The sequence below is a fragment of the Bufo gargarizans genome, chromosome 5 (assembly GCF_014858855.1).
Source record: "Bufo gargarizans isolate SCDJY-AF-19 chromosome 5, ASM1485885v1, whole genome shotgun sequence".
NCBI classification, from domain to species: Eukaryota; Metazoa; Chordata; class Amphibia; order Anura; family Bufonidae; genus Bufo; species Bufo gargarizans.
The window spans coordinates 89081320-89095033 of NC_058084.1; the positions used below are offsets into that span (position 1 = coordinate 89081320).

At 45.6% G+C, this 13714-nt stretch overlaps 1 protein-coding gene across 1 annotated transcript; it reads right to left on the reverse strand.

Annotated features, from left to right (window-relative positions):
- Positions 1 to 5759: 5759 nt before the first annotated feature.
- On the reverse strand, positions 5760 to 11235 carry POLR2K (RNA polymerase II, I and III subunit K). Its single transcript, XM_044295120.1, has 4 exons — positions 11155 to 11235; positions 10988 to 11061; positions 7417 to 7509; positions 5760 to 5922 (listed from the first exon to the last, which is right to left on the reverse strand). The coding sequence occupies exons 2-4, from the start codon at positions 11046 to 11048 to the stop codon at positions 5900 to 5902; spliced, it is 177 nt and encodes a 58-aa protein (XP_044151055.1). The 5' UTR covers positions 11049 to 11061; positions 11155 to 11235; the 3' UTR covers positions 5760 to 5899.
- Positions 11236 to 13714: the final 2479 nt, after the last annotated feature.

The window sequence follows — 13714 nt, forward strand, 5'->3', positions numbered from 1 at the left end:
TGCATGCTCTGCTCTTCTGGCAATGAATGGAGCATGAGCCAAAGGTTGCTGACCCCTGCTTGGTCCATAAATCGTGTTTAGGCCTCATGCACACGACCGTGCCGTTTTTTTTGTGGTCCGCGGAACGGAGCCACGGATGCGGACAGCACACGGAGTGCTGTCCGCATCTTTTGCAGCCCCATTGAAGTGAATGGGTCCGCATCCAAGCCTCCAAAACGACGGCTCAGATGCGGACCCAAACAACGGTTGTGTGCATGAAGCCTCAGTCTGTGGTTTTCACAGGCCATTGCTAGAACATGCTTTGAAAATAAATTTGCAGCTGAGCCGTGTTGGTGGAATATAGAGGACACACAGGAGGGCATATATGGACGCAAGGATCCTTCATGGATGAACCACTGATCCTCTGGGCATGGATGCCATCATGGACAGTCTTTAGTCTCCTGACATGTCCATGCATTAGATGGATGACCCTTCATTTGATTGTAATGCTAGTGACAACTGCAGAGGAAAATGTGTGGCTGGCTGCAGGGCGTCACACAGTACTTCCCAGAAAACCCCTTTAAATTGGTTCGAAGAGACCAGGAACCCCTGTTAAAATGGCCAGGCAGGGTGCAAAAGTTTTACCCCAGACACCCCAAGCTCCCTTCCGGTCCCTGCACATCGACACCGCCAGTCAATCAATGGCCTCAGCGGTGGCAGCCTTGAGTGGGGGAGAAGGGCGGTGGGTGCTTGTTTTGCCCCCTGCTCGGCTATCTCAATAGAAGTTTGTGGTCTTGGAGAACCCCTTTAACCAGTTCAAGACTGGGCCATTGACACCCTTCTTGATCTGGTGCATTACTTAGTACATTTGTCTTAACCAGCTTCTTCTTTTTTTTGCTGTTCAGTTACTTAAATAATTTTTGTTCCTTTTTATTTTAGCTATTTTTTTTTATACCTGAGAAAATGTAAAAAAAAAAAAATATTTTAAATAGCACAAAGTTCAACTACAGTATAATAAGTATGATGTCTCCTTTCCATAACTATTGTTTTGATATAGGGGCACACAGAAATTACAGTCACAGTGGTGAGGCTTTTTTATTTATTATTCTTTATTTTACACTTTGTGCCCCCCATAAGGTCAGACATTTAGAGGCCTTCAATTTTACATTTTTTTTTTCTGATATCCTCTATAACTGAGACTTACATTACAGCCTCCAGAGGCTTTACCAGACTTCTTTTTCCTGATCGGTATATAAAGCGCTCTTTGAGCTACAGCAAAGGCAGGAATGGTATAACCAAAAAAAAAAAAAAAAGACAGCCCCTGCCTTCTCTATGGGGAGCCCAGCTGTAGCTGACAGCAGGCTCCTGCTTCTGCAGCTGTAAGGTCTCGGTGCAGCTGCTTACTACGTAAGGACGTTAAGAAATGTCCTTGCAGAGTTAGGCCCCTTTCACACGGGCGAGTTTTCCGTGCGGGTGCGATGCGTGCGGTGAACGCATTGCACCCGCACTGAATCCTGACCCATTCATTTCTATGGGGCTGTGCACACGAGCGGTGATTTTCACGCATCACTTATGCGTTGTGTGAAAATCGCAGCATGCTCCTCTTTGTGCGTTTTTCACGTAACGCAGGCCCTATAGAAATGAATGGGGTTGCGTGAAAATCGCATGCATCCGCAAGCAAGTGCGGATGCGGTGCGATTTTCACGCATGGGTTCTAGGTGACAGTCTATTCACTGTATTATTTTCCCTTATAACATGGTTATAAGGGAAAATAATAGCATTCTGAATACAGAATGCTTAGTATAATAGTGCTGGAAGGGTTAAAAATAATAAAAAAGTTAACTCACCTTCTCCTCTTGTTCGCGTAGAGGCCGGTCTGTTCTTTAGCTGTGGCTGAAGGACCTTTGATGACGTCAGATCACATGCTCTATCACCATGGTGATGGACCATGTGATTGGAGCATGTGATCTGACATCACCTCAGGTCATTCAGTCCACAGCTAAAGAACAGACCGGCATCTACGCGAACAAGAGGAGAAGGCGAGTTAACTTTTTTATTATTTTTAACCCTTCCAGCACTATTATACTAAGCATTCTGTATTCAGAATGCTATTATTTTCCCTTATAACCATGTTATAAGGGAAAATAATACAATCTTCAGAACATCAATCCCAGACCCGAACTTCTGTGAAGAAGTTCGGGTCTGGGTACCAAACATGCGTGATTTTTCTCACGCGAGTGCAAAACGCATGACAATGTTTTGCACTCGCGCGGAAAAATCGTGCATTTTCCCGCAACGCACCCGCCTCTTATCCGGGCAAAAAACATGACGCCCGTGTGAAAGAGGCCTTAGGCCTCTTTCACACAAACTTATCGGTTTCGTTCCGTGCATTGGGGACCGCAATTTGCGTGCGGTCCCCAATGCACAGGCAACTTCCGTGCGGCGGACGGGACGGTTTCAGACCCATTCAACTTGAATGGGTCTGTGATCCATCCGTTCCGCCAAAAAAAAAAGAACAAGTTCTATTTTTTTGCGGCACGGATCGGAGCCCCACGGAAGCACTCCGTAGTGCTTCAGTTCCGCACCTCCGGATTTGCAGACCCATTCAAGTGTGAAAGAGCCCTTAAGGTCTGACCGCCTGGACATTTATGGTCTATGGGTGGTCCGCAAGTGGATAAAGAGGTTTTACAGACTTTTTATATTGATGGCCTATCCAGCCATTTCCCAAGTGGCTCCAGTGCCAGAATTACACAGCTCTGTCCATTGTGTAGTGAAAGGAGCAGGTTACTGCCGCTTGTTCCTATTCAGCTGAGTTATATAGATATGATGCAATATACATCATAAAATCACAATTTGCTCATCTCATGCAGTTTTGCAGTGTGATCTTGTGATATCGCATCACATCATGTAAGTCACCAAGTAGTCTTATTTATCTAGCCTATCAGTATAATATCCTGATAAATGAAGGCACAAGTCAAATTATAAAGACTGATATAAAATTGTGAGGATAAAATAGTATATATAATCATTTATTTAACACATGGATGCCCAACCTGCGGCCCTGCAGCTGTTGCAAAACTACAACTCCCACCATGCCCTGCTGTAGGCTGTTCGGACATGCTGGGGGCTGTAGTTTTGCAACAGCTGGAGGGCTGCAGGTTGAGCATGCCTGATTTAACAGATACATCACAATCCAACCCAAAGCCACTTGTTATATAGTAAGAGGTGCTGCCACCAAGTGGAGAGATTTGAGTACAGCACTCTGCTGTCATTACTGGATGCAAACAGTTCTCACAGACATTCCTGGACAGTTTGCAAAAATAGGCTGGTCGTAATTTGCAGCATTTATAAGCTCACAGTAAATGCTTGTAATGTGTTCAGTATTAGTATATGACCTATAGATATGTATTACTTATCTTTCTGGTTCATCAGTTTCCCAATTTGTCCGTAAAAAATGTTTCTCTGTCCGTGATTTTTGGATAAATGGTTCAGAAAAAATAAAAACTTAGTCCATGTGCAGTCTGTTGCTCATCACATAGACCAATGGTCCATGTGGAAAGTCGCACGTGTTAATTGGCACACTGACTCTAAGGCCCCTTGCAGACGAGTGTGTCCGGATGCGTTGCGTCTGCGATCAGGGAAAATCGTGCAAATAGGTATGCAATTGCAGTCAGATTTAACTGAGATTGCGTTCCGATGTTCAGTTTCTAATCGCGTGGGTGCAATGTGTGGTGGGTGCGCTGACATCACTGTGCTCACCACGCGGTGAGCGCGATTACGTCACCAAAGGTCCTTAAAGAAGAAGCAAGAAGAGGATGCCAGCTGCGCGAACAAGTGGATGAGGTGAGTTAATATTTTATTTTTTAACACCTCAATCGACATTTTACTAAGCATAATGTATTAGGAATGCTATTATTTCCCCTTATAACCATGTTATAAGGGAAAATAATACAGTGAATACACTTTAATGGGGTCCGGGGTTGCTCATCCCTACAATCTCCTAGCAACCATGCGTGAAAAATCGCACCACATCCGCACTTGCTTGGGGAAACTTGCGGTTTTCACGCAGCGCCAGTCATTTCTATGGGGCCTGCATTTTGCGAAAAATGCAGAATATAGAGCATGCTGCGATTTTCACGCAACGCACAAGTAATGCGTGAAAATCACTGCTCATCTGAACAGCCCCATTGAAGTGAATGGGTCCGGATTCAGTGCGGGTGCAATGCGTTCACCTCACGCATTGCACCCGCGCGGAATTCTCGCCCGTGTGAAAGGGTTCAGTCTGTGTGCTGTCCAAGTGTAGGACATGAACATAGCCTGTATGGCCAACATAGAGTGGAATTTCAACTGCATACCTGTCGCGGATTTTGCTGTAGATTTTATCCTATGCACTGCAAAGGATGGAGGGGCAATTTCTGCCATGGACTTCTTACACAGCGCGTGTCTGTAAAACTGCTGCTACTGTAAAAGGTTATAGTACTGCTGTTGAAAATCCAGTTTGGAAGTCACATGTGGACATACCATTAACCTGGTAGGGACCACCGATACGCCTTTTTACTGCGGCCTAGTCTAAGGGCTTTTTCACACGAGCGGATCCCGTGCGTGGAAGCCACTGCATGAAAGAGAGCCAAGCCCCGTTCCGGACAACAGAGACATAAAGCATTAACATGACTGATAATGCTCCGTGCCTCTCTGTGATCTTTTTACTACAAATTAACAGTGACAACTTTATCTTACTGTGATTTTGTAGTAAAAAGATGACAGAGCAGCACAGAGCATTATCAGCATTAACATGTTAGTGCTCCGTGTCTCTGCTGTCCGGAGCGGGGCTTGGCTCTCTTTCAGGCAGCAGATTCCACGCACGGCATCCGCTCGTGTGAAAGAGCCCTAGGCGCTGCCCAGGACTCCGGTGAAGCGGAGAGCAGAAGCTTGACTCTCACAAGAGAGAGCAAAGGGGATCAGTGATGTCTGTGCATGGCAGTCAGCGACCTAATCAAGGCCCCCAGTCCTGTCCTCAGCGATTGCCTGTCTGGGACCAGAGGCCTCTTAGTAAAGTACTGACAGTATAATACACTGTACTGCAATAAAAGTATTATTGAAGAGATCAGAAGATCGCCTGTCAAAGACCTCTTGTGGGGATAATAAATTGCAAAAATAAAAGTTACGTTATTAAATTTTAAGAAAATCTCCAAGTAAAAAAAAAAAAAAAAAAACACTTTCTTCATTGAACAAATGCATAAATAAATGCCCTCCATAAATAAAAACCCACACTGCACAATTATCACATAAGGTTACTTTCACATCTGTGTTTTCCTTTTCGGTATGGAGATCAGGATCTCAACCCCCAAGGAAAACACTTCAGTTTTTTCCCCATTCATTGTCAATGGGGACAAAACGGAACGGAACACACCAGAATGCATTCCGTTTGGTTGCGTTCCCATGTCGGTCACAAACCCGCTGCAAGCAGAGTTTTTGTGTGCATCATGGGATGCGTTTTTTTTGCTGATCCCCTGCAAACCTGTTCAAAACGCAGATTTAAAAGTGGCCTCGTTTATCCCACATAGTGAATAAATAAAAAAAATGACAGAATTTATCTTTGATTTGTGCATTTGCCACAAAAAAATAAATTATATCTATATATTTGGTATCGCTCGTACTAACCCAGAGATTAAAGTTATGTTATTTATGACAAAAAATATAATAGGTTGTAGAGTGATTTCACAAAAAACAAAAAGGCTTTTGTGGTAGGTTACCAAACAGTAAATTAACGGACCTTTAAATCCAGCATAAAATTTTTTATTACAAAGCATGTAATAATTTATAACATCACACCACTATATCTGATACAGTCCATTAGAAAAAAAATAAAAAATTAGCATGGGGGGAAAAAAATATCCAAGGCTGTTGGAAGTTGGAGACTTTAACGAGCATCAAAAACCACCACTGAAAATTAATTAAGGAAAAGTAACCATTGTACACACACATCTATATACATTTTATTCACATCAGAAAATCTGTTTGACTGGATTACCCTTTAGAGCAGTGATGCCCAACCTGTGGTCCTCCAGCTGTTCTAAAACTACAACTCCCACCATGCCCTGCTATAGGCCTCCTGCACACGAACGTGTGCGCCTCGTGGCCATTCTGCAGCCCTCAAATTGCGGGCCGCAATGCACAAACACCGACCGTGGGGCAGCCGCAGCGGATCGCAGACCCATTCACTTTAATGGGTCCGCGATCCGCCCGTTCCGCAAAAAGATAGGACATGTTCTATCATTTTGCGGAATGGAAGTACAAGACGAAACCGTAGTGGTTCCATTCCGTGCTTCCGTTCTGCATCTCCAGATTTGCGGACCCATTGAAGTGAATGGGTCCGCATCAGTGATGCGGAATGCACACGGAACGGTGCCCGTGTATTGCAGGTCTGCAATACGGCAACGGGAAACACACGTTCGTTATTCCTTCTAAAAAAGTCTAAGTCAAAACGGATCCATCTTGAATTACATTGAAGGTCAATGGGGGGGACGGATCAGTTTTCAATTGCACCATATTGTGTCAGTGAAAAATGGATCCATCTCCATTGACTTAAGCCTCATGCACACGACCATAGTTATGGTCCGCATCCAAGCCGCAGTTTTTGCGGCTCGGATGCGGACCCATTTACTTCAATGGGGCCGCAAAAAATGCGGACAGCACTCCGTGTGCTGTCTGCATCTGTTGCTCCGTTCAGTGGCCCCGCCAAAAAAATATAGCATGTCCTATTCTTGTCCGTTTTGCGGACAAAAACAGGCATGTCTATATTAGGCCACCTGTTCCGTTAATTGCGGAAGGCACACGGACGGCAGACCGGAGAAAACGGCAGGGTCGTGTGCATGTAGCCTTACAATGTAAGTCAAGACGAATCCGTCTTGCTCCGCATAATCAGTCAGATGGTCACCAAAATGCTGCAAGCTGCGTTTTAGTGACCGTCTAAAAAACGTAACAGAGACCAAACGCAGCCAAATTGATGCATTCTGAACGGATCCTTATCCATTCAGAATGCATTGGGGCTGAACTGGTCAGTTTTGGACCACTTGTGAGAGCCCTGAAACGTATCTCACAAGCGGACCCAGAAACGCCAGTGTGAAAGTAGCCTTAGATAGCCGTCTGCCAAACACTCGTTTGACCCAGAGACAGCTATTCTTCACAAACCAATTTGCACACTTTGCTCAGCTGAGCATGCAAGTGTCCTCACTAGCCAAAGGGTAACAAGCTGCTGCCAGACACCTCTGAAGTAGGCATGTTGAACTACAACATCCATCCCAGATCATCTGCCATGGGGAAGAGACGGGACACCCCATGCACATTAGACAATCAGCGGTGTGACATCACAGCTGTCCATACGGCTAGAAGCCAATCATTTCTTTTAGACTGAAACGCGCACTGATTAAAGGATACATCTCTTTGTTCTTTTCTTGTACATAATTCTGTAGCCACACTCTCGACATCTGATAGGATCTCTGGCTTTTATTTCATTTTCTGTGTGACATTCTGATAAAAAAAAAAAGGAAAGATTTCAGAGAAAAAGATAGCAGTGGTAGATCACAGGCAGGCTGACCAACCAACCTCTATAGCAAAGCATCGCAACAGAAAACCAAAGGGAAGACATCCATGGTGTGTGGGACTGATTCTGGTACAAGAACATTAGTGCATTAAAAACAAAATATGAGATATAATTTTAAAAGGATATTATGGTAGTTTCCAGTTATCCGTTATCCACAGGATAGGAGATGCCTACTAGATCGGTGGGGGTGTTGACAGTCATGGCGACTGATCAAATTAAAAGAGGTTGTCGGGGTTCAGAGCTGAACCTGGACATATCCCCCACTCAGCCCCTCTGACATGAGTATCGGAGCATTTCATGCCCCGGTGCGCTCCCTTGCCCTGCGCTGAATCCCACAGGCTTTTTCTGGAGATCCGGTGACGTACCGGGCTCTCCATGGGTAAGCTAGGCGGAGGCTTCTGCCTAGCAGTGAGCCCAGTAACGTCATCAGAAACGAATGGGCGGGCTTTAGCGCTCTCCTAGTCTGTAAAATGGTGCTAAAGCCCACCCATCAGTGCCAGTGATGTCACTGGGAACCGTGCTAGGCGGAAGCCTCCGTCTAGCAATGAAAAACATAAGCAAAAAAGCCCTTGCCATGCATGATTAAGCACAGGGCAAGGGGGCGAGCATTGGATCATAATAATGCTCCAGTGTTCAACTCAGAGGGGCTGCCCGAGTAAGAAGGGGATATGGCCGGGTTTAGCTCGTGATAACAAATTTTTATTTCTGGAGTGCTGTATCAGCGCAGACCGTGTAGTTTCCAGTCCCTGCTACCCATTCCATTAATCCTGGGCGGGCGGTAGGGACTGAAGAGACCCTGCACAGGCTGCGCTGGTGTAGTGCTGCACAAGGGCAATGGAGGAGTGAAGCGGTGGGGAAGGACCTGTAGAAGAGGACAATTGTGTGGGGGAGAATAAACTGGAGAAGCAATGGATTCAGTATGAGAGCCAGGGAAAGGCTGGGAGTTGTAGTTCTCACCTCTTGTAACTCCTCCCTGTAATGTCATCGGATATCAAATACTAACAGCCTGGACATGCTGGGAGCTGTAGTTCTCTCCTCTTATACCCCCTCCCCATTTAATGTCCTCTGATAACACATAACAGCCTAGACATGCTGGGAGTTGTAGTTCCCTCTCCTCTTATACCTCCTCCCTGTAATGTGCAATAGAAAACTCTTGGAGGCAGCGAGGAAAGGCGTTAAAATATTACAAGTAGATTTCTAGTAGGGATCGACCGATATTGATTTTTTAGGGCCGATACCGATACCGATAATTTGTGGACTTTCAGGCCGATAGCCGATAATTTATACCGATATTCTGGGAATTTTCATTTTTGAAAAAAAAAAAAAAATTCCCACAAATCTGCTGAAAATTAATGTTTATTGTTAATGTGTATTTTTTTTTGTAAATCTTTCTTTTTCATTTACATTTAATATTTTGGTGTTTTTATTATTTTTTTTGTATTTTTTTTTTTTAAACTAACTTTTAGCCCCCTTAGGGACTAGAACCCTTGTCCTATTCACCCTGATAGAGCTCTATCAGGGTGAATAGGAGCTCACACTGTCCCTGCTGCTGTGTGCTTTGTGCACACAGCAGCATGGAGCTTATCATGGCAGCCAGGGCTTCAATAGCGTCCTGGCTGCCATGGTAACCGATCGGAACCCCAGCATTACACTGCTGGGGCTCCGATCGGAGGAGCAGGGGAGAGGGGATCCTGTGGGGGGGCGCACTGCGACTGGGGTGGGGGGGAGGGGGGGGGGGCGCACCACTGCTCAATACTGGGGGGGAGGGGGGGGCGCACTGCGCCACCAATGTCTGATACTGGGGGGGAGGGGGGGCGCACTGCGCCACCAATGTCTGATACTGGGGGGCTTGGGGGAGCGCACTGCGCCACCAATGAAGCTTAATCTCTAATTTATTCATATACAGGAGGCGGGAGCTGGCTGCAGGATCACATAGTCGGCTCCCGACCTCTATGAGCTGTAGCTGCGATCCGCGGCACCTGAGGAGTTAACTACCGCAGATCGCAGCTACAGCTCATAGAGGCCGGAGCCGGCTATGTGATCCTGCAGCTCCCGCCTCCTGTATATGAATGAATGATAGATTAATCTTCATTGGTGGAGCAGTGGCCATAGCTCCTCCCCTCCTCCTGTCCCCTGTACTTTCATTGGCTGCAGCGGCAGGAGCAGCACAGGGGGAGGAGACACTGCTCCTTCTCCCCTGTGCTGCTGCTGAGGGAACACGGAGAGCGCTGTCAGCAGCGCGATCTGTGTTCCCCATACACTATCGGAATATCGGCAAAATAGATGCCGATACCGATAGTGTTCAAAATCCTGAATATCGGCCGATAATATCGGTAAATCCGATAATCGGTCGATCCCTAATTTCTAGTGTCATTTGGCTGACGCTGTTATATAGATTATGTATTGTAGTATCGTCACCCACTGACCCCGGTACAGGGCTATGAAGATGACCACCCTGACTGTAGCTGGGCTAGTTGGACATGTTTTTTTAGTTAATTTAGCAAGAAAATAAATAAATCAAGATTATAACTGATAATCGTCCATAAAGTTGAAATGCATTTTTTTATTTTAATCGCATAGCCCTATCCCCACCTATCAGATATTAATGGCCAATCGTAAAGATATGTCCTCAATGTGATCCTGGAAAAGCCCCTCAAAGAGGACCTGTCACCACAAAATGCTGTGCAATCTGAACACACCATGGTATCAAGCAGGAGAAGCTGAGCAGATTGATATATAGTAGGAAGAGAGTCAGTAAAACCTGTAATTTATATCTTTGCTTTTTCCACCTCCTGTGAACAGCTATTGGTACAGGGAGGAGGACATTGCGTGTATAAGAGTCCATTCAGAGATGGCTGTCAGTCACTGATAACTCCTCCCCCCTGTACCAATAGCTGTCCACAGGAGGTGCAAAAAGCAGACATAGAATTGTATAAATTACAGGTTTTACTGAATCTTTTCCCACAAGAATATATATCAATCAGCTCAGCTCCTCCTGCTCTATAACATGCTGATTTCGGATCGCATTTTGTGGTGACGGGTCGTCTTTAAATATTAGAAGTAGATAGCGCTTAAATGACAGGGTCACCTGTGTGCCAAAATATGTGGGCAATAAAATACCTACAAAAGAGAAGTATGCTGTAAGAAGAACCCCTGTCCCTGGTGATCTGGGGGACTATGAGCAGTCCCGCACTATATGACTGACAGGCGACTACTTCTATACATGATAGGAGTACTCTCCCTACCCCGCAGTAGTATGCCATTTACTGATGAAGACCAAGTGTGTGAGAACTGTGCCTCTCCCAAAATACCAGGGTGTGCTGACAGACCGCTCCAGGTCCGTGTACACCCCACTAACCCCAAGCAGGGAAGAATCCAGGGACCACACTACACCGGTCTTCTTACCTCCACAAATGTAAATCATAGGCTGCTGTTTTGGCGGCGGGGCGTCCTTCGGGGCTTCCATACTCAGCCTAAATCTGTAAGAAATAGAAGGTTCGTCCAAGTTACTGAGGAGAATCAGATGACAGGAAGCAAAACGTGAGGTAAAGGACCAGAAACGGACCACGTACCGCACAGCGGGCCAGAACCAGCGGCACTACGCTCCAACGTGCCGACTAGGTCGCACAGTAATGACGTAACATGGGCAGACTGTATACCACACGTGATTCTTCAGCGACGTCACTGTGTTGGGCGGAAGCGCCACGGTGGCCATTTTGCTTGCGGGTAATTGGAAAGGAATCAGCGGCTGCTGTGTGTGCTGGTTAATTTTCACCACAGCCAGACCGCTGGAGAATCTGCTGTCTATACAGCATAAGCATATTGCTAACAGTGCTGAAAAAAATAGAGAGTTATCAAAACTGAAGTAAAGGAAAACTGTTTAGTTGCCCATAGGAACCAATCCGATGCCACCTTTCATTCTGTAGAGCTCCTTTGGAAAATGAAAGGTGGGGTCTGATTGGTTGCTATGGGAAACTAAGGCAGTTTTCTGTTACACCAGTTTTGATAATCCCCCCCCCCCCCCCCCCAAGATTATTATTCCCTGTCAATGTAAATAATATGACCCTCTAAGGCTACACGGTGGGAATAAGGGAACAACTACACTGCAACGTGTCACACAACATTTTGTGTAATGACAGTCAATAGTGGCGCACTGTGACATGCTGCGACGCAACAGTTGCATAAAAATCCAACCTGGATGGATTTTTTACGACTGTCTTGTCGCATGTTGCAGTGTGACACCATTGACTATCATTATAAAAAATGTTGCGCAACTTTTCAGCGACAAGAAGTCGCTGTGTATCCCCAGCCTAAGACCCTTCATTTGTACGATGACGTACATGCACCATATACCTAGTGGTTACTTAGTTATGAATTCAATTGCTTTCATGATATATATATGGAAAAAAAAGTGCGGGTGCTATGCGTTCACGTCACACGTTGCATCCGCGTGGAAAACTCGCTCGTGTGAAAGGGGCCTTAATCCCAGCCCATTTTTGAAAGTGGCACGGGTTGATGCAGGAGGCCCAAAGCCTCCTAATTATTCCACAAGATGTGTCACCCGTTACTGACAAATACCTGCAGAACGACCAGTAGTCTGGAAATTTAACCAATAGACATTGAGCAAAAGAAAAGCATCATGTGACCTGTCATGTGACCTGTGAAGCTTACAAATGTGGACCTAGGGCAATTAGTAACATCAGCCTGTTCAGTCCTCATTTTGCCTTCAGCCTTGTGGCCTCAGCGGGGCAGGTTCTGTTCGGTTTGCTGGAGAAGACTTCTGGTGACTAAAGGCCTATGGAGAACCAGGTCTGGAAGCTTTATTGATGGAAATCCCTCACAATTGTGTTGTTTGATGGAGGTGAAGGCTGTGTTCACATCAGCAAAATCAGCCACTGGTTAAGTAGCAGAAAACATAAAAATGTTTTCTGTGATTTAATCAGAATCAAAACTCCATCAACAGAAAAAACTTGTCATGTGCACACATTGTTTGTGGCCACGTTTTTATGCTGGTTTCTGGCATAATTTTTTTTTTAAGACCCCTTTTTGTAACTTTTTAAAAAGCCCATTCAACAACATTTTGTTGTAAAAGTGTTTTTGCTCTATTCTTGGCAACCACTTGCCACTGGGGCCAGTACGGAACGTCTGCCAGGGGTGTAACTATTAGTGGCAGACCATGGGGCTCAGGGCAAGAGGGGGCCCATTTGGGATCATTCCCTCTTCTACTGGGGGTGAAAACTTGGTCAGGACTCTACCCTCTAAAGCAGGGGTCCTCAAACTTTTTAAACCGGAGGCCACTTCACTGTCCCTCAAACCATTGGAGGGCCGGACTATAGTTTTTAAGTGGGTATTCCCATCTTGGACAATAGGGTAATATCGTTACGTGCTGGGACCCGCACCTATATAGAGAACGGAGCCCCGAAAGTGAATGGGAGTGTACTGCGCATGCACTGCCCATGCTCCCATTCATTTCTATGAGGCTGGCGGAAATGGCCTATTTTTGGCAGCCCCATAGGAATGAATGGGCGGCGGCTGCTTATGTGCAGTGCGCCCGCCTTCACTTTTGGGGCTCCGTTCTCTATATCAGTGCGGGTCCCAGCGGTGGGACCCACACCTATAGGACAATGGGGGCATATCCTACCTAAAGATATGCCCCCATTGTCCAAGATGGGAAAATCCCTTTAACTATGACCAAATTCCTATGCACACTGCACATATGTTATTTTGAAGTGAAAAATACAATATAAATTTGTAAAGTTAAAATAAATCAGCAGACTTACCAGTACTTCAATGGGAACTGTGGGCCTGCTTTTGGCTAATGAGATGGTCAATGTCCGGTTCCATATTTGTCACTGCTAGTTGTAACAAGTGATGCAAGTGTGCATAGATCTGGTTGGAGATTTCAGATGTTTCATTCTTGAAAAAGTCTGTTCACAGACATAAGTGCTGCCAAAGATGGTTACCATTTTGAGTGCATGGTTCCTGAGATTAGGATATGTCTCAGAGGGGAGAGATGCATAGAAATTAGGAAGGCTGCTTGACTTGAATGCGTCTTTCAGTGAGTCACAATTCTGCAGTTCAGCCAGTTCCATTTGGTAAATTGTATCCACATTTTCAATGTCAATAGAAAAT